This window comes from Typopeltis vanoorti, chromosome 13 (assembly GCF_054136105.1).
Source record: "Typopeltis vanoorti isolate ZY-2024b chromosome 13, IOZ_Tvanoo_1.0, whole genome shotgun sequence".
Classification (NCBI taxonomy): Eukaryota; Metazoa; Arthropoda; class Arachnida; order Uropygi; family Thelyphonidae; genus Typopeltis; species Typopeltis vanoorti.
In genome coordinates, this window is record NC_143561.1 from 52,545,330 (window position 1) to 52,567,786 (window position 22,457).

General features: G+C 33.7%; 1 protein-coding gene across 3 annotated transcripts in view; it reads right to left on the reverse strand.

Moving 5' to 3' along the window:
* The window catches only part of LOC150100152 (phosphatidylinositol 5-phosphate 4-kinase type-2 alpha-like), a 224,196-nt gene that overhangs the window by 122,551 nt on the left and 79,188 nt on the right, over window positions 1-22,457 (reverse strand). For all 3 annotated transcript variants that reach the window (XM_090402421.1, XM_090402420.1, XM_090402419.1), the window contains exon 4: window positions 19,309-19,461. In XM_090402421.1, coding sequence (XP_090258547.1) covers window positions 19,309-19,461 — 153 coding nt within the window. The remainder of the gene's footprint in view (window positions 1-19,308; window positions 19,462-22,457) is intronic.

The following is a 22,457-nucleotide window of genomic DNA, read 5'->3' on the forward strand; positions in this document are numbered from 1 at the left end:
TATTAATTTATTTATATTTGCTTGAAATATTTAATTTTATCATCAACAATCCTATACAATTCTCTTATTTTGTATAAAAAATAATAAAAATCCATCTTGTAACACTTAGGAGGGCGAAGGACGATAGCAGCACTGTCCGTCGCATGGTTCCACTGTTGTTTATATGCAGTTTGCGCCAGTAGTAGAGTGTTTGTAGTGCTTATCATGTTTACTCCGTTCTTTAAATATTTGGACATTACAATTAAAGACATGACATTTGTTATAGTTTTTATTTTAGAAAATTATTGGGGTTATGATAATGGATTTTATTTTTAAGTAATTTTGAATTATACTAAACTGTATAATTTTATCGATAATAAACAATATTTTTTTATGAAACGAAACAAGAAGAATATATATTATTTTTAAGTAATTTTGAATTATGCCAAACTGTATAATTTTATTGATAATAAACAATATTTTTTCATGTTTTTTTTTTTTAAATTTTTAACATAATTTTGATACACATATGCACTGTACTTACAGTGTGTACATATATTTTGAAAGTTGCAGCACCCCCAGATTTCAAGCCATGCGCTGCCACTGTTGATGACCTTATCCATAATTTTTGAGAGAACAGACGTGAGAGCAATTGGACAGTAGTTATCTGGTTAACTTTTATCACCTTTCTTTGGGATGGATTGGATATGGACCTGTTTGGTCCACGCCTGGCACCATTGTAGGGCCAAAGGACACGAGACTGTGAACTGACGGATGAAGGTAGTTCTGTGACAAAAGAGACTTATATGAGGTTGTGATCCGAGTTACCAGAAGGAGAACCGTTAACCACAGTATACCTGGAAGGGGAGCTTGTTAGGAAGAGGTCAAGTGTGTTAGCAATTTGAAGGGAGTTATAAGGTATTCTGGTCAGAAAATTGATGATATGCGATAGGTCATTGCTAGTGGCAAACCCCCTCAGCATCCCTACTTGATTGGTGAAACTGAAGAAAGGGAGCCAATGTGAGTTGTGGACATTGAAGTTCCCAAGAAGGATGACCTCACTATCAGGATATTTCAACTGCAGAAAGTTGATCTTTAGAGAAAGATAGTTGAAGAGGTCAGAGTGGTTGACAAAGTTTGGAGAGCAATAGAAGAGTGCAGGTTGGTTGGTTTGGTAAAGAAATTTTGAGGCAAAGTAGATCAAATAGTGGGGATTCAAGGGTTTGCAGTCTCTGGCATGGTTGTATGTCAGTTCTGATGAATGCACAAGTGCTGCCCTTGTGATGTAAAAAGCCATGTAATGCGTAGTTTGGGCAGTTGAGGTGGACTGGCTCTGTTGGGTTTGCTAGTTGAGGTTTTGATAAGAATAGTACTTCTGATTTAGATGACTGTAGGTGGTGGTGGTGCACGCTGTTTATTATTATATTATTATTTGTGACAGTTCTGAGGAGTCTGAATACCCGTCGTGGGAGGACACCTACTATACAACTGTCTCCACCACTACACCAAACCTCTACTACCAATTATCTACATCATTGCCATTTACCATCCTCCACCACCACCACCACAACTAGTATTTTTTGTCTGTAAATTGCATGTGTTCTGAAGGGCCGATTTGTCTGTATGTGGGGGAAAAAACCCTGCCACCTCTGTATGAGATCGGCTAACTCATCTTCGATTGAAAAAACCCATATAAAGATTCCTCCCGTCATGATGCGAATCAAACTTAGGCCTTTTCCAATCAACGGGTGCAATGCACTGTCATTCTTTCAATTGCACTACGGAGGCATTTACATTGCTGTTAAGGCTGAAGTGGATGTGTAAACTTTTTTTTTTTGGTAAGAATTAATGTTTGTGGGCTGTCATCATCATCATCAATTCCTGACATTTACCCTCAAGGGGTGTACTGGATATGATAGTACTACATGAAAATTTACATCGTTACTAACTTCCTATCTACAATTTTCCTCCAAATCAGTCTGTTACTTGTCGAGACTCCAACATTACCAGATCTTATATTTCTATCGTCTGAGGCACTTTGTACAGTATCAATACACCTATATCTTGGTCTTCCTCTGGGTCGTTTTCATGACAACCTGGCAGAGAACACCTGTTTTGCTAATCTTTCCTCACCCATTCTATTTAAGTGACCACACCACATTAGATTAGCTCTGCTAATGCATTCCTGGATGCTGACAATGTCAAGTTCTTTCCTAATATCCTCGTTTTTAATATGATATTGCCATTGATGTCATCTGTTCACGCCTCTAATCTCTCTTAGGACTCTCATATCTGCGGTCTCTAGTCTTTGGTCAAGTGTTTTACTTCTGACCCAGCTCTCAGATCCATAAGTTAAAACTTGTCTTGTATGCAGCTAATTTAGTGTTCCGACTAATTTCTCTCTTATTCGATATGAATTTATTCAACTGACTGCCTACCATACCAGCTTTGCTAATTCTGTTGTCTATTTCCATATTTAATTTACCATCTTCAGTAAAAATCATGCCTAAGTAGCTGAAAAGTTTTACTTGTTCCACAGGTTCCCCATTTACAACACAGTTGACATTTTCAACAATTCTACCTATTTTCATTGTGGGTTGTTTGATTGGATTTTTTTTTTTTTTTTTTTAATGATTCTTTTGGTTGGATTTTTGATATTTGGTATGGTATGGATTGTTTTTGTTTATATGAGTTTTTTTTTTTTTTTTTTAAACTATTTTGATTAAAAATAATTAATAATATTTCCCACAAAAATTTTGTGGGAAAATTTTTGTGATTCACAGTTAAATCACACTTCTTTGGGTTGTGGTCCATTTATTTGATTAGGAAGAGATAAAGAAAAAGTGGGGCATACACTGAGAGGTGACAGACTTGCAACCATACTGCCTACACAGAGGGAACTCAGTCTCCTGTCCATACATGGACTTGACAGTTCCCTCTGCAGCCACAGTATCTGGTCTCCCTCCAGTCATGAAGCTGGCCAAATACATGAATGCAGGATTTTTTGCTAGCTGATTGAGAAGCCTCAAGGTTTGCTACTACCTGGTTTGGTCTCATGTACTAACCAGCCTGCAGGAACTGTTTCACTGCTTACCCTCGAATGGGGGAGGGATTTGCAGCCCTACAGTGAGATTGGTATATCTTTGTGGGCATCACAACTCATTGCATGTGAGAGAGACAGAAACCGGAACCCTTGCTCTAGCGACCAAACATGGTTGTAGCCACTTCAGGTCTCTAATCAGTTGTCTGCTGATGTTGCAAAGATTGACAGGGCAATCAGGAATGCTTCTGATATACAGCAATTACAGGATGATCGAATAGGCTAGAAGTGTGGACAAACAATAATGGCTGTCAATTCAATGTTAGTAAGTGTAAAATTAAGCACTTTGGCATGATGCAACATCCAACAGCAAATTATATTGGTAGGATTATGCTTGGAGTAACTGATGAGGCTAGAGATCTTGGAGTTATGGCAAACAGAAAGTTGAAGTTCAAAGGTCACATAACAAAAATTGCAAATATAATTCAGAGAGTAATTGCTATGTTGGAGCGAACATTGACGTAAGGATATTGTAAAAATAATCATATTAAAAATTCTGAATATTTTTACGTATTAATTATGCTTGTTAGTTTTTGTTTTCATACATGCAGTGTCTGCACTTGTGATGTGCTCGTTATGAAAATGTTATATTAGAAGTAACATGTAAAGAAGTAAAAAATATTGAAGTACTTACTAAACTGATTATTTGTGTTACTTATAAGAAAGTTTGTTGTATTTTAAAATGTTGAATTTTGTGTTTGTGAAAGACTTTCTCTTAGCGCTGATGGATACAGCGAGTCAGCCATTTTATTGCAGTGCGTAGTTTCTGACTTTTGTGAAGTGCGCATGCTCCCGGAGAGAACTTGATGTGTGATTGACAGCTGACAAGGAAAGCGTTGCGTATCCAAGTTACAGTTGTAAACAAGAGAGCATTCGGAAAGTTTTTAGAACACTGGCCGAGATATATTCAAGTTGGGAGGAACTTGATTTTTTGTGTGCGGCAGTCAAAGGAAGTTTTATAATGTATTCCGAAAAGGGAATAGTGAAAATAAATAGGTTTCAAGCAGGAATAAGTAAAGAATAAAAAGGAAGTCTTGAAACTATAAGTTTTTATAAATTGGCCGGTAAATATTCAAGTTAGAAGGAACTTGATGATTTTTTTGTGTGCGGCAGTCAAAAGAATTTTCATAATGTATTCCGAAAAGGGAATAGTGAAAATAATAGGTTTCAAGCAGGAATAAGTAATGAATAAAAGGGAAGTCTTGAAACTATAAGTTTTATATAAATTGGCCGGTAAATATTCAAGTTAGAAGAAACTTGATATTTGTTTTTGTGTGTGGCAGTCGGAAGATATTTTATAGTGTATTCCGAAAAGGGAATAGTGGAAATATTAGGTTTCAAGGAGAAATAAGTAATGAATAAAAGGAAATCTTGAAACTGTAAGTTTTTAAGGTGGAATAAGTTAAGACTGTCAATTTAGTATTGTGAATGAAAGAAGAACTTGTTGCTTACATTCTAAAGTGAATGTTTTTCTTAGAGAAAATAATAATAAGGAAGTTCTATAAGTATTAAGAATGCTTGAAAGTGAAAGTTTAGAAAATATATTGATTAAGAAGATTTTTAGGTATTAAGGGTGCCTGATCTGATGAGTATTACTACTAAAAGGAAAACAGGATATAGTCAAGAAGACTTTATGTATGTTATATTGATTGATGAAAAGGATCCTGAAAATGAAGTACAGAGCCATATAACTTCTGGAAAAGAGCCTTAACAGAAAGAGAAAAAGACTATGAACATTTTTTTTGTGATTGTGAAAGAAAAAGTGTTTAGTCTTAAGAGTAAGTTTATATTTTTAAATAAGGCCTCGGATCCATATAATCTGTAGTTATAGTTATGTATTATTGCTAGAAGTGTATATATATTGTTTTAGTTTTATTAAATGTGTTTATTTTGTACTTGGTATTGAGTCAATGATTAGTTGGATTCTGAAAGAGTGATTTAAAGTCATTGCACCAATTGGAGTGAACTCTTTGTGCAAATATAATAACATATAGGGACACTCGGAGTCAAAATAAAAATAATTGTTAGTAAAAGAAATTTATATAATATTTCACCTCATAAGTATATATAGAGAATAATAATATACATAAAGAGGGAAGTATATAAAAATACATGATAAATAACAATGGCGCAGCCTATAAGATAATTGATTATGATAACTAACAATGGCGCAGTCGACACAGGATTGGTAATGACTAAACTATTTTAGAATCCAAAAGGTAAATCTCGACTCAAATAAAAAAAAAAAAAAAAAAAAAAAATGGCTACAGAAAATAGTAATATTAGTAGTAAAGTTCCTTCAGTTAATGCTGAAGAATTTTTTAGGTTAATAAATCCAACCTTAGTAATACCTTCTTTCTCAGGTGATAGTAGTGAAAGCATAGAAACATTTTTTAGGTATGCAGAAAAAATTAAAGATTTAGGAAATTGGTCAGATTTTCACTTGTTAATTATACTTCGTAATAAATTGTTGGGAAAAGCCAAAACATTCTTAAACACATCTCCTTTACTAAGAGATACTGACAATTATGCAACCTTTAAAAGTTTGCTAATATCAGAATTTTCAAATGTAAGAGAATTAGGGCCTAACATTTGGAAGATTCAGCAGTGTATCCAAGGTAATAAGGAATCTGTTTCTGAATATTATCATAGATTGTGGACCATTGCTCATGGATTTAATATTTCATCTGAAGAGAAATCGTCTTTAGAATGGTTGCTCTTTAATCAATTTAGGCTTGGCCTCAAGGATAATTTAAAAGAAACAGCGTATAAGAAAAAAGTTAGAAATCTTGAACAATGTTTTGAGCTTGTTAAAGAAAAGGAAGAAAGATTAAGAGATATTTTTCATTCCTCAAGCAATAAGCAAGTAAATTCTTTTCAGCATAATCAAACTCATTATTCTAGCATTGTGGGTACAGATAAAATGAGAGAAGAAAAGCTTCAAAAGAGTAAAGCTGCAAATAAAAGGAAAAAGTCTAAGGAAACTTCTGTGAATTTTACTAAAGATATTCCAGAATCTGATTCCAGGGTAAAATTACATGATTTGGAAAAATATGATGAACTGAAAACATTTCTGAGTGAAGAGATAGAAAGACAACAGAGACCCATAATACAAGGACAAGAACTTCTGTTTAAGATGATATCGGATTTAACAATATCCAAAAATCTTACAGATAATCAATATTTTTCTTGTAAATCTGATGACATTAACAGAAATAAAGCATCTCATAGACGATACATTCCAAAATGTTTTAGATGCAATAAACAGGGTCATTTTGCTAAAGATTGTTATGTTAGAGATAGATCTTGTTTTCAAAATAAGAAATCAGAGAATAAAAATAAATCTGGAATTAGTTATTATTCCAATATCATACTGGCAAGGACAGAAATGTCAAACTATTCACTAAACATGGATAAAGCCAAAGACAGCTCTAACCATAAAAGAAAGTTTGATGTAGCATTAGCTCCTTATGCTAATGAAAGTAATCCTTTAACAGTATTACAAGGATTTATTGAAGATGTACCTTGTGATATCTTACTTGATACAGGTGCACACATTTCACTCATTTCTTATAGCTTATTTAACAAAATTAAATCTCTAATTCCAAATGATATTTCAGTTTTAAGCAATCCAATAAAATTAAAAGGAATATTTGAATCTGAAATTTCAGCTTATAAGCAAATCAATGTCTTTATTTCAATTCCTTGCTTTCCATTAAAAGTTTCTCATTCATTAATTGTTCTTCCAGAATCTTCAAATCCAAATGTACAAATAATATTTGGAATTGATTTTCTGAAACGTCATGGGTTTGTGTGTAATTTTGTTGATAATACAGTATCATTGTGTGGAGTAGAATGCTGTTTGGATAGGAAATCAGGTGACAGTGGAAAATTAGAGCAGTCTCCTGAAGTTTTTCTAGATACTAGTGATAATGATCAAGTATTTAAAATTGAAACTCTAAAGAATAAAGATCCTAGTTTACAAATTTGGGAAAAGGATAAGATTGTCCAAGCTCAGAAGGATGATCTCATACTAAAAACTATTTATGAAGCAGTATTGAAAGAGGAAACTCAACTAGATACATTTTTGAATCTGGAAAACTTGTATTTAGATAAAGATGGGTTACTCTTATCTAGACAAATGGAAGATGGAAAGTTGAAGGTGAAAATATTGGCACCAACTGAAATGATTCCTTGGATTATGTATACTTTCCATGATTCTGACTTAGCAGGACACCAAGGGTTTTCTAAAACTTTGGAAAGAATAAAGGATCGTTACATCTGGAAAGGTATGAAGAGTGATATACTCACGTATGTCAAATCATGCCATAAGTGCCAAATAAGATCCCCTTTTAGAGGAAAAGCTCCTTTACAACCATTTCCAATTCCAACTAGACCATTTCAAGCTGTTGCTATTGATGTAGTAGGTCCTCTACCAATTACTAAAAAAGGAAATAGGTATATTCTAGTAATCATAGACATGTTAACTAGATTTCCTGAAGCAGTATCAATGAAAGACCAATCTGCAAAAACTATTGCAAAAAAGTTTTTGAATATGATAGTTTGTAGATATGGAACTCCTCAGACCTTACTTTCAGATCAAGGAGCAAATTTCACATCTGAACTATTGTTACAGTTATGTAAATTACTTAATGTTAAGAAGATTTTTACAACACCTTATCATCCGCAGTGTAATGGTATGTGTGAAAGACTGAATAGAAACATAAAGCAAATACTTTCAAATTTGGCAAACACCAAAATGAATGATTGGGATACACATATTTCTCAAACATTATTTGCATGTAGATCTGCTTTTCATTCTGCTATCAAGGAAAAACCATCTTTTGCATTATATGGTTTTGATCCAGTTTTTCCTAATGAACTTGTTTCAGTTATTCCAAATACAGGATACAGTGATATAAATGAATATTTAGAATTAGTAATAGATAAGTTTTCCACTACTCATAGACTAGTAGGTGAAATAAGTAAATTAAGTGCTCAGAAAACTAGACAATATATAAATCGCTTTAGAAAATAAAAGTCTTTTGTACCAGGTGATTTAGTATTGTTAGATGATAAATCTAGTATTAAAAGAGTTGGGAAATTAGGAAGAAAAGCCTTAGGTCCATTTAGAATTTTAGACAATTTTTCTCCTGTAAATTTTAGGATTCAAGCTGTCAATAATCCTAGTAAAATTTTAAATGTACACTCTGATAGATTAAAAAGGTACTTTTTGGGAAATAAAAATTTAGTTAATTTAGGTGACAATATGAATAAAATATTGAAGGATGAATGTAGTTTTCCTAATACTAATTGTGAATCTTATTCAAGGTTAAATGATAGGAAAGGGAATAGATTTAATACTCATAATTCAAATATGCAGCAAAGGAAAAAATTAAATTTTGGTAAAATGAACCATAATGCAAGAAAATTTAGAAATCCCAAGACACATGTTTCAGATGATGTAAAATGTAGGAATAATGATAATCAATTTGATTCTAATATTGATGAAAGTATAGCGGAATTTCATAGGTTGATAAATATAGGATTAAATAAGAAAAGGGAAGTTAAAGATACCTCAAATTTAGTTAGTAAGAATAAGGAATCCCAGAAACTTGTAGAATCTCAAAAACCTGTAGAAACTGATTCTGATAGTGATGATTCTATAGATTTAGGACATAATTCAAGTAGTTTAAATGAAGTGTTTGAAAGGTATAAAAATGAAATTTTTAAGTATACCAATTTGGAAGAAGAAAGTTCAGAATTATCTCTAGTGTCAGATGATTCTGAAACTAGTGATTCAGAAGATATACATAATGATATACAAGAATCACGTTATATTTTAAGATCTAGAAATAAATATTAAAAGTTTTTTTGGATGTAAGTTAAATATTTAAAAAAAATTTTTTTTTTTTAAAAAAAATTTTTTTTCACAGAAAAATGAAACTGGTGTAAAAATAATCATATTAAAAATTCTGAATATTTTTACGTATTAATTATGCTTGTTAGTTTTTGTTTTCATACACGCAGTGTCTGCACTTGTGATGTGCTCGTTATGAAAATGTTATATTAGAAGTAACATGTAAAGAAGTAAAAAATATTGAAGTACTTACTAAACTGATTATTTGTGTTACTTATAAGAAAGTTTGTTGTATTTTAAAATGTTGAATTTTGTGTTTGTGAAAGACTTTCTCTTAGCGCTGATGGATACAGCGAGTCAGCCATTTTATTGCAGTGCGTAGTTTCTGACTTTTGTGAAGTGCGCATGCTCCCGGAGAGAACTTGATGTGTGATTGACAGCTGACAAGGAAAGCGTTGCGTATCCAAGTTACAGTTGTAAACAAGAGAGCGTTCGGAAAGTTTTTAGAACACTGGCCGAGATATATTCAAGTTGGGAGGAACTTGATTTTTTGTGTGCGGCAGTCAAAGGAAGTTTTATAATGTATTCCGAAAAGGGAATAGTGAAAATAAATAGGTTTCAAGCAGGAATAAGTAAAGAATAAAAAGGAAGTCTTGAAACTATAAGTTTTTATAAATTGGCCGGTAAATATTCAAGTTAGAAGGAACTTGATGATTTTTTTGTGTGCGGCAGTCAAAAGAATTTTCATAATGTATTCCGAAAAGGGAATAGTGAAAATAATAGGTTTCAAGCAGGAATAAGTAATGAATAAAAGGGAAGTCTTGAAACTATAAGTTTTATATAAATTGGCCGGTAAATATTCAAGTTAGAAGAAACTTGATATTTGTTTTTGTGTGTGGCAGTCGGAAGATATTTTATAGTGTATTCCGAAAAGGGAATAGTGGAAATATTAGGTTTCAAGGAGAAATAAGTAATGAATAAAAGGAAATCTTGAAACTGTAAGTTTTTAAGGTGGAATAAGTTAAGACTGTCAATTTAGTATTGTGAATGAAAGAAGAACTTGTTGCTTACATTCTAAAGTGAATGTTTTTCTTAGAGAAAATAATAATAAGGAAGTTCTATAAGTATTAAGAATGCTTGAAAGTGAAAGTTTAGAAAATATATTGATTAAGAAGATTTTTAGGTATTAAGGGTGCCTGATCTGATGAGTATTACTACTAAAAGGAAAACAGGATATAGTCAAGAAGACTTTATGTATGTTATATTGATTGATGAAAAGGATCCTGAAAATGAAGTACAGAGCCATATAACTTCTGGAAAAGAGCCTTAACAGAAAGAGAAAAAGACTATGAACATTTTTTTTGTGATTGTGAAAGAAAAAGTGTTTAGTCTTAAGAGTAAGTTTATATTTTTAAATAAGGCCTTGGATCCATATAATCTGTAGTTATAGTTATGTATTATTGCTAGAAGTGTATATATATTGTTTTAGTTTTATTAAATGTGTTTATTTTGTACTTGGTATTGAGTCAATGATTAGTTGGATTCTGAAAGAGTGATTTAAAGTCATTGCACCAATTGGAGTGAACTCTTTGTGCAAATATAATAACATATAGGGACACTCGGAGTCAAAATAAAAATAATTGTTAGTAAAAGAAATTTATATAATATTTCACCTCATAAGTATATACAGAGAATAATAATATACATAAAGAGGGAAGTATATAAAAATACATGATAAATAACAATGGCGCAGCCTATAAGATAATTGATTATGATAACTAACAATATGGAAGTCATAAAAGCCTCGATATGATTGAACCTGCACTACTGTGTGTAGATTTGGTCTCCTGAGTTCTAGAGAGATAAAGAGGCTGTGTTGAAGGCTGCAAAGAGTTACAAAGATGATGTCAAGATTACTAGATGTAAATTACAAGAATAGATTGAGAGCCTGTCAAATGTAGAAACTGGCAGAAAGAAGAAAGCAGGGTAATATGTTAGACGTCTATAAACTTTTGCAAGGGTATTATATATTATATTGGTTGATAAAATTTTTCATTATATGGAAGGTGGAAAGAGGACAGGAGGGCATCTGTGAAAGTGAAATTTGTGTGTAGTTAAGAAAGGGATAAGAGCTAGATTTTTCTCTCACAGAACCATGAGTGGAACAGTTTGCCTGTTGAAATAGTGGGTGCATCTAGGGCGAATGATTTTAAGAGAAAGTATGATAGTTGGCAAGGGTGATGTATGGACTCCTACATTATCGTGAGTCCTTGAAGGGCTAATAATAATAATAATGTACTTATCATTAATTTATTAGCTTTGCACTTTTCTCAAAATTTTTCCAAAACATTTCTGCACGTCTGGTATTCATTTCCTACTCTACTATTTATATCTCCAACAAGGGTCAACTCTTCCTTGATGTCAGCTGCCTACTCCAATAATTGACAAAAATTCCTGCACCTCCTCCTTAGTAGAATCTTCTGTGAGACTATTGGCACAAATAAGTCCGTCCAATTTGCCATTTGTCCATACACTTTACCCAATTGTTATTTAGAAGAATTTTGCTGTTTTTGTCTTCTTTCTTTCAGTAGCATTAATTATGTGAACAAAATGCCAGTTCCACTTGTTTTCTCATGATAACTCTTACAGTGATAGCACCTATCTTGAATGCTGCTAATGATGAGTTGGAGTTTGTTCCAGCAGCTGGCTTTTAATTATCAGTCAGTTAATGAAACAGCAATGGCCTTGTTTAACAGGATGCATCCCAAGCTAGCTTTAATTTCATCATGCTATATTATCATTTTGTTTTTGTCAAGGACAATACAGAATACAATTTAGGTGGCTAAATCCAAAACAGCTGGTCTGTCCTCATTCATTCAGTATCCAGTGGATATTTACTAATGAATGCACCAAGATAAGGTAAAGATTGGTCATTAGGTTAGAAGGTTGTTCTCTGAATCTTTAAAAGTCTACGTGAAAGTACTTTTCCAGTTATCTAAAAGATAGCTGACCTTTAAGCTACCCATGATTTTTAAGATATGATTGCCAGTGGAGAGGGGGGGGGATGAAGAAAAGGATTGTAATCCTACACATACTGGCCACTGAATTAGAAACTATTATTTAACACTCTTGAACCTCCTTTAGACAAAATTAGAGCACATGCAGTTTGGCATAGATTTGGTTCGACATGCCAAAATGTTGGACTGCATCTACGTCTACAACATATCAGTGTAAAATTCGATGCAATGGAAGTTCTTAATTTTTAGGCATCGACTTTTACAGAGGTCATAAATACTGAAAATATAATAAAACAACAGTTGCCATATTGATTATAAATCCATAAGGGTATCTGGCACACAGAATTGTTCATAAAAATATTAAATAGTATCATCATCATCATCAAATTCCGGCCATGTACCCTCAAGGGGGCGTACAGGATATGATAGTACTACATGAAAAATTTACATCATTACTAACTTCCTATCTACAATTTTCCTCCAAATTAGTCTACTTGTCAAGACTCCAACATTATCAGATCTTATATTTCTTTCATCTAAGGAACTTTGTACAGTATCAATACACCTATATCTTGGTCTTCCTATGGGTCGTTTTCTTGCCAACCTGGCTGAGAACACTTGTTTTGCTAATCTTTCCTCGCCCATTCTGTTTAAGTGACCATACCATCTGAGATTAATTCTGCTAATGCATTCCTGGATGCTGACAATGTCAAGTTCTTTCCTAATATCCTCGTTTATAATATGATATTGCCATTGATGCCATCTGTTCAAGCCTTTAATCTTTCTCAGGACTCTCATATCTGTGGTCCCTAGTCTTTGGTCAAGTGTTTTACTTCTGACCCAGTTCTCAGATCCATAAGTTAAAATTGGTTTGAAAACACTATCTTATATACAGCTTATTTAGTGTTCCGACTAATTTCTCTCTTATTCCATATGAATTTACTCAAATGACTTCCTACCATACCAGCTTTTGATTCTATTGTCTATTTCCATATTTAATTTACCATCTTCACTAAAAATCGTGCCTAAGTAGCTGAAATCTTTTACTTGTCCCACAGGGTCTCCTTCACAACACATTTGACATTTTCAACGATTCTGCCTATTTTCATTGTTTTTGTCTTTTTATTGCTGATGTTCATACCATATCTATTACAACAGTTATTCAATTTAGTCAAGGAATCTTGCAGACTTGTAGCGGATTTATTTAAAAGTATAACATTGTCCGCATAAAGCAAAGAGCTGACATTAACATCTCCAATTTTGATATAATGTTTACTACCATTTCCTTCATATTGTGATCCATATAGATAATGTACATCCTTGTCTGGCACCAGATTTAACAATAAACCATCTTCCTGTACTTCCTTTTATTCTAACTGCTGACTTAAAACTCAGATAAAAACTAAGTATTGTTTGATATAATGCTCCATTTACACCATATAACTGTAGCATAGTGAATAGCTTCTCTCTTGGCACCTTGTCATATGCCTTTTCCAGATCAACAAAACTTAAATATAGATCTCTGTTATATCCCATGCTTATCTCAACTATTTGTCGTAAAGTGAAGATCTGATCCTGACAGCCTCTATTTGACCTGAATCCAGCTTGTTCTTCACCAAGCTTTTCTTCCACAATTCTTCTCAACCGTTTCTCAAGTATACTTGCATAAATCTCGCCAGGAACACTCAGTAGGGAAATACCTCTGTAATTCTCACATTCAGTTTTATTTCCCTTTTTATATATGGCTACTATGAGAGTTCTACTCCAATCATCGGGAATTTGTCCCTCTGTCCAGGCTTTCCGAACCATGCAGTGCAGCCACTGTAAGACTTTTATACCACCATACTTCAGCATTTCTAGTCTAATATCATCTACTCCTGCAGCCTTTCCACATTTAAAGCCTTTGATGGCTTTTTCTACTTCTAGTATGGATATGTGTTCCTGACTGTATGCCTGTTGAGTGTATTTTACCACTGTGCTATCACTGCTTGTTTCAATTAGCAATTTTTCAAAGTAATTACTCCATACTTCAAAGATATCTTTTTTTTCCCGTTTTCATGTCACCTTTATCATCTCTAACTCCTTTTACAGCACTCTTTCCTCCATTTCCAAGCTTCTTCAACAACCTCCAGAATATCTTACCACCATCTTGATATTTATTTTCTATGTTCTTGACAAAGTCCTCCCATGACTTTTGTTTAGTCAGTTTTACAGAGTGTTTATCTTTCTTACATTTGTCTCTATATTCTCTAAGAGCACAATCTGACTTATTTCTCAGGAACTTTTGATATGCTTTCTTCTTTTCCTTCGCTACTTCTTTAACTTCCTGTGTCCACCATGGAGTTCTGATTTTTGTATCCCTGCATACAACCTCACCACATGCCTCTCTGGCTGAATCAATCAATGTTTTCTTCAGGGCTTGCCACTGAATCTCCAAGGTTTGGTTGCTGTTCTCAAACTCTTTCATTTTTTCTTCAATAATCTTTGTATATTTTAGTCTACAGTTCACATATGAGAGCTGCTCAACTTTTATTGTCTTTAAAACTTTCTTACATGCTATTCTTTTCAATATGAAATTCGATTTTTTCCTGCTCAAGACTAAATAGTGATCACTTCTAATTTCAAATCCTCTATACACTCTGGTGTCCTGCACCAGGGAGAAAACATCACTATCAACAATATCATAGTCAATGAGACTTTTCTTATTCCTTGCCTCTAATCTCCACGTGAATTTGTGAACATTTTTATGTTGGAACACGGTGTTCTAATAACCAGTCCATGTCCTTTGCCATTATTATTTGCTTTGCTCTTTTCTCCAAATTTTCCCAAAATATTTTTGTATGTCTGACAATCATTTTCTACTCTGCTATTTAGATCCCCAACAAGGACTAACTTTTCCTTTTTCATTGTGTCAGTTGCTTTTCTAAAGCATCAAAAAATTCCTCCACTTCTACCTTAGTAGAACCTTCTGTGGGACCATAGGCACAAATAAGTCACATTGTCCAGTTCCCCATTCTCATATTTGCCCACATCACTCTACTTGAGACTGCCAGCCATTCAAGAAGATTAGCTTCGTATTTAGTGTTGAATACTATAGCTACTCCTTCTCTTCCTTGATTGTCATTGTCTGAATATAACATTTTGTACTTATTGCTCAGAAAGATCTCACCAATCTTTGTCTTTTTTGTTTCAGTCACCCCTATTATGTCGATCTGGTACTTATCTAATTCCTCAGCTAGCTCCATTTCTTTGCCATTCAGACTTCTTATGTTGATAGTACTGATCTTTAACTCTGTGATGTTAATTAGCTACTGGAACAATTTCAGATTTGTTCCAGTAGCTGACTTTTCACTGTTCACCCTGGTTCCCTGGTGAAAACAACGGGGGCCTTGTTTAACCGGGCGACGCCCCAGCCAGCATGAAATTTTGTCATGTTGTACCATCATTTTGTATTTTGGTTTAAGCCAATAAGAATACAATTTAGTTGGCTAAATCCCAAATTGCCAGCCCATCCTCATTCGTTCAGTATCCAGGTAGATACCCAACAGGGTGCACCACGAGAAGGTGAGGATTGGACATTAGGTCAGAAGCCCTAGTCGGTTCTCTGCATTGCTTTAAAGGCTATGTGGAGGTCTCCTCTCAGTTATATAGCTTTGATCCTTAAGCACCCCTATTAAATAGTATAAATATTCAAACTGTGCACTTTATGTATGTTTATCAAAATGGTATTGTAAAAATAGCCTAGTATTGAAGTAGTTCTACATTAAGTAAAAAAGGATTAAAGAGGATTAGGTCTGTGACTTGAAAGTGAACAATAGCACTGAAGGTCATTCAAGCAAGGAAGTTTCCCGCCTATGTTGAATGTCAAGACCGCTGATGCCAGAGTGATCGCAGGATATTCAGGGGTCTCCGACCCTGAAACACTGAACTCCCAAAAACTGTATATAGGAGGCCTGAAGGAAAAGGTCTCTCTCTAGCTGCAATCCGAAAAGGTCCGTTTGGACTCATCGGTATGCAGCCGTGGAGCCCCAGAGAAGAAGTGAAAGTTTCTGCAATGTATAGCAAGTAAGAGAACTTGCCTCGTGCACTGAACACAGGACGCCTTGAGTCGACCTAGTCCCTTTGCCAAAAGATGTACTGCTGCTCCCGCAAGTGAATTACGGAAGGATGCCTACTGAGCACCGAACGTGGAAATCCAGTACGCAGAATGGATTGGAGGAGTCAGCAGAAACAGCCAAGGATCTCATGTGCTAATAGGACTATATGTGTTACTCAGGACCTGTGAGTACAAATCTTCGTATTAATAGTTAAGTGCAGAAGGATGATTGTGAGTCCGGACATAATGTTACTAGGCCAATAATAGTGAAGCAGATAGCAAAGTTTGAAATTGAATGTTAGCAGAGAATAAGTTAGAGACAGTGACAACCAGAATTGTATGATATGAGAATCTCCTCTCGCTGTAAATGGGAAATTTAATTATGATAGACAGTAATTGAAATTCAAGATAAGATTTAGTAAGAAGTTGTATGACAAGTGTATAATAGTGTAGAATTACTTTAAGTTACAATAAATGTGTTTTGTTTGCTTAATAGAAATTATCGCCTAATGTTTGTACAATGCACTACCTCGCAAAAAATTCAAACCTGTATATTAAGAATTTGGGGAATTGTCACGACTGTTAATTAAGCCTACAATTAGATTTAGCTATATCCTACAGGTGCTATGAGTTCTTCATGTAAAGCATCGGAGATGCTTTACATGAAGACTCAGGTGGCACAGTCATTAATCAAATAAATTTTCCTGATTTCTTTTAGCATAGGAGATAGTTTTCTGTACATGTGAGTTGGCCTAGTTCACAGGCTTATTCACCAGCAGCATCACCGTTTGTAGGAATCTTAAGGTGGTAGGAAATAGAGGAAAGAAAAAAAAAATTAAGGAATTAAAACGGCCACACGCTATAAGAAAAGAATAAGAAATAGCAAAAGGCACAGACAGTAAATATTACAATGCTGTGGCAGACGACAACAAATATTACACCAGGCATTCACCAGTCCTTTAAAATCTGGTTTTGATTTAATGGAAGAGAATTTTGCTCATGGATCTGTTTTTCTAACATGTCCCACACATTCTCAATGGTGTTTGGATCCGAGCTTTGTGGTGGCTGGGGAAGATGGTGGAAGTTGCTGTCTTGCTCACTGAACCATTGCAGAACAATGCTTGCGTGATGGACAGTAGCACTGTCATCCACAAAACAACCATCACCTGCTGGATAAAAAATCAACATTGCAGGATGGACTTGATTGGCAACAACATTCAGATATTCTTTAGAGGATACCAGATCTTCTGACAATATCAGGGGACCCATTCCATACCACAGAATATGCCTCACATCATGACACCACCTTCAGAACTTTGAGTTGTGTTTACAAGGCAAACTAGGTTTATTGTTTCATGGGGCTTCTACCAAACTCTCTGCTCACTGGCAATACAGAACAAGGTGTACCATGTCTTGTCAGACCACACAACATTTTTTCCAGCATCCAGTCAGTGTTCTTGACATCACTGTAGATGAACTTTCAGGTTCTTTGTAGAAATCAGTGCTTTCCATATAGGCATGCAACTGCCTTAGGACCACAGGTGTAACTGTGGTCCTAAAATACTATTTACGGTAGTGATAGTTAACTAAATACAGTTAACTTTCACTACCAAAAAACAGCAAAGCATTTTTACCAAGCCAACTTCACAGTCAATAAAAAAAGCAATGGTTGCCTCTTTTAAAATTGCTCATTTGTTAGAAAAGAAAAAATGAATCTTGCTTACAGTTAGAAGACAAAACATAGTTACTTGATGTTGGATTTCTTATTGATTTAATGGGAGACTTTAATGAATTAAATTTCAGATTGCAAGGCAGAAATCATCATATTGCTCAAATGATAAGTGCAGTGAATTCATTCAAAACAAAATTGGCACTTTGAAAATTGCATCTACTGAAAAATAACATTTTCCAAATTTAAAAAATATTGTTGAAAATTTTACTGACACTAGTGTTTCTACTGCTCATTTCGCACAGCATTTTGACACACTCCTTAAAGAGTTTAGTACTAGATTATTTCAGGAATTTTCTGAATTGGATTCATTTATAATATTTTTTGTATATCCTTTCACCTCTGCAGACGAAGATGTGTTGCTAAAATAGCAGCTTATTTCCAAATTAATAATGTGGAAGACTTGGAATTATAAATATAAAAATGACAAAATATTAAGATCACATCAGAATGATGAAACATTCTGGAATTTTGTTGATAAAAATAGCTATCCCTTATTAAGAAAATGTGCTCTTAAAATATATTCTTACTGTGCTTCGACATATTCATGTGAATCTCTTTTTTCAAATATGAAGTATTTGAAATCCAAATATCGATCAAGACTCAACGATTCTCATTTAGACCACTGCCTAAGAACCGGAAATTCCAGTTACATGTCAGATTATATTAAGTTAGCTGAATATCTGTAATGCCAAGCATCACATTAATGTATGTTTTTGTTAGTTTGTTTTTTGAAAGTACATACTTAAGTTTGTAAGTAGAATTTTGTATTAATAAATTCATTTAAAAAAAATAAATATATACTGAATGTACTTTAAGCTTACAACTTCCCCTCCAGCAAAATTAAGGTGAAGTGCGCTTTGTCATAAGTCAGCCATTCGAGGGTGCTTTTTAGTGAAAACGTTCCCGACTTCTGCTGCTCTATACTGTTATATCTTTAAATCCATTTGTTCATTAACAGCTTTACCTTTAACAGTTTATCCATAAATGAATACATATTTATAGTATAATCAACTCTCACTATATCAAATACTGTTATAGATTTCACTCACTATAGCAACAAAAATATCCTGGCTAAAGCTTTCCACATAATCATTACTATTCTAAAATAATTCAGTAGAGTAAATTTTCCACTACAAGAAACTATTCTTTTGGTCTAGATTGGTATACTGGAGGTTAACTGTTAAATTCTAAAAAACAAAGATAAAAAATCATTTAATGATTACATTCATATAGTTTATCTGTTATGAAAAAATAACTTGGTAATTAGACTAGCAATATACACAAAGAACAATCCAAAATACCAAATTAAGGATGCAAAAGTAACAGAATTAAAATCATATTTCTTTCACATCGTTAACTATTTGTACAGTGGGAAACCACTTAGCTAGCCAGTTAACTAAAGGTGAGTTAAATGAACATACAGAGTCCTGTTCTAGTAATCAGCTAACCCATTCAAGGACCAATTAACTGAGAATTGGATAAATGACAGAAATCAGTGTAATTAAATTTGAAATATAGACTTACAGGATGATACTGTTTCAAAAGACTATGCATTTGTTCTACTTCTTCACTCTGAAGAGTCTTCATGATGAACATTCTGTCATAAGACTGATAAAATTTAGCACCACTTCTGCCAGGTGAACTGATTGATAGTGGCTGTGATTTTGTAAGAGAATTCTGCAAAATATTAAACCCATTTAAATTGTTATATTGTGAACATTTCGATTATGGATACAAAGGTTGTTTACTCTTTTTTTTTTTTTTCAATTTTAAAATACCAAATAGTTTTCAACTTCTGAACTAGCAATAGAAATTGCATACTATAAAAACAATAATCAGCTCTTTTCCAGCACAAAAGGTTGAAAAATATATTATGCATAATATAAATATAATAAAACAGTTATTTCTCGAGCAGCTAATAATACACATCATTACCGGACTTATGTCTTTTCAATAATGAGTATGTTAATTACATAAAAACGGTGACTAATTTCTGCTCACTATGTTATGTGGGACATCCTCAAAGAAAAATATGTATTATATAAACATCGGGATAACATGATTTCAGGGGTGCTTAAGGGTCAAAGCTGTATAACTGACAGCAGACCTCCACATAGCCTTTTAGGGAATGCAGAGAACTGACGGGGTTTCTGACTTAATGTCCAATCCTAACCTTCTCGTGGTGCATCATGTTAGGTATCTACCTGGATACGAATGGATGAGGATGGGCTGGCAATTCGGAATTTAGCTGACCAAATTGTATTCTTATTGGCTAAAAGCACAATGTAAAATGATGGCACAACATGACAGAATTTCATGCTAGCTGGAGTGTCGTCTAGTTAAATAAGGCCCACTGTTTTCATCAGGGAACCAGGGAAAACAGCAAAAAGTCAACTAATGGAACAAATCCCAGAATATATCCCAACTGAACATCAACAGAGTTCAAGACTGGTACCATCAATAATTTGGATAAGTACCAGATTGACATAATAGGCGTGACTGAAACAAAGAAGACAAAAACAGGTGAGATCTTTCTAAGTGATAAATATAAAATGTTATATTCAGCAATAGCAATCAGGAAAAAGAGAGTAGCCATAGTATTCGACACTAAATATGAGAATAATCTTCTTGAATAGCAGGCAATATCAAGTAGTGATGATGGCAAATATCAGAATGGGGAACTGTACAATGAGATGTATATGTGCTTATGGTCTCACAGAAGATTCTACCAAGGAAGAAATGAAGAAATTTTTTGAAGCATTAGAGAAAGCAGCTGGTGCAATGAAAAAGGAAAAGTTGATCCTTGTTGGAGATTCAAAAGCAGAGTAGGAAATAATTACCACACATATAGAAATGTTTAGGGAAAATATGGAGAAAAGTGCAAAGCTAATAATAATGGTAAATGACTGCTGGATTTCTGTTCAGGACATGGATTAGTTATTACTAACACCATGTTCCAACATGAAAATGTGCACAAATTCACATGGAGAGAAGACACAAGAAAAAAGAAGTCTTGTTGATACTGATTCTTTCTTTTAATATATTCACTATTCACAGACACAAAATAATCACTATGAATGAATAACTAACTCTTATTTAGAAGTATTGGTCAAGTGTTAATAAACTATTTAATAACCAACTAGTTTTGCCGGCTATTGTTGTCGGCATCTTCAGGGTACAAATAAGGTAGGCAAAGTAAATTACAAGCTAGATGTTAACTGACAATTCTAATTCAATAACAAAATAGTACTGAGCGTGAAACAATACACGTGTTGCGGATACTTGATTTACTTGTTAAGAAACATTTTGTAGTTGGCGTTGAAATCATGTATCCGTGACACATGTATTGTTTCACGCTCAGTACTATTTTGTTATTGAATTAGAATTGTCAGTTTAACATCTAGCTTGTAATTTACTTTGCCTACCTTATTTGTACCCTGAAGATGCCGACAGCAATAGCCAGTGAAACTAGTTGGTTGTTAAATAGTTTATTAACACTTGACCAATACTTCTAAATAAGAGTTAGTTATTCATTAATCTCTGTGGTCAAGAATTACAACAATTTCAAATATTCATTATGAAAGTGTGTACAGAGGATTTGAAATAGGAAGTGATCACTATTTAGTTTTGAGCCGGATAAAATTGAATTTCATACTGAAAAGAAGACTGTGAAAGAAAGTTTTAAAATGAATCAAGATTGAGCAGCTTTCAGAGGTGAACTGTAGACTGAAATACACAAACATCACTGAAGAAAAAAATGAAAGAATTTGAAAGCAAGATTCAAACCTTGGAGATTCAGAGGCAAATCCTGAAGAAAACATTCATTGCCAGAGAGGCATATGGTGAGGTTGTTTATAACAATAGACAAATCAGAACTCCATATGGTGGAATCAGGAAGTTTAACGAGGCAGTCAAAGAAAAGAAGAAAGCACATCAAAAGTTCCTAGCAATTAAGTCAGCTTGTGCTATTACAGAATACAGAGAAAAATGTAAGAAAGCAAAGATTGTAAAACTAGCTAAATGAAAGTCATGGGAATACTTTAATAAGAACAGAAAATAAATATCAGATATTCTAGATGTCTGGAGTAATTACTTTGAAAGACTGCTAAATGAAACAAGTAGTGTCAGCATGATAATAGAAAATCCCAACAGGAATGCAGTCAGAAATATATATCTATATTGAAGTAGAAAAAGTTATCAAAAACCTGAAATGTGGAAAGGTAGCTGGAGTAGATGAAATTCAGTCAGAAATGCTGAAATTTGGAGGTATAAAAGTTTTTAAGGTAGATGCATTGCAAAATTCAGAAGGCTTGGTCAGAGGGTGGAATTACAGATGATTGGAGCAGAGCACTCATAGTACCCATCTATAAAAAGGGAAATAAATCTGAATGTGAGAATTACAGAAGTATTTTCTTACTGAGCATTCCTGGTAAGATTAATGCAAGTATACTTGAGAAACAGCAAAGAAAAATTGTGGTAGGGAAGATTGGTAAAGAACAAGCTGGATTAAGGCCAAATAGAGGTTGTCAGAATCAGATTTTCATTTTAAGACAAATAGTTGGGAAATCTTGGGAATATAACAAGGATTTGTATTTGAGTTTTGTCAATCTGGAAAAGGCATATAACAAGGTGCCAATAGGAAAGTTCTTCAAAACACTACAGTTATATGGTGT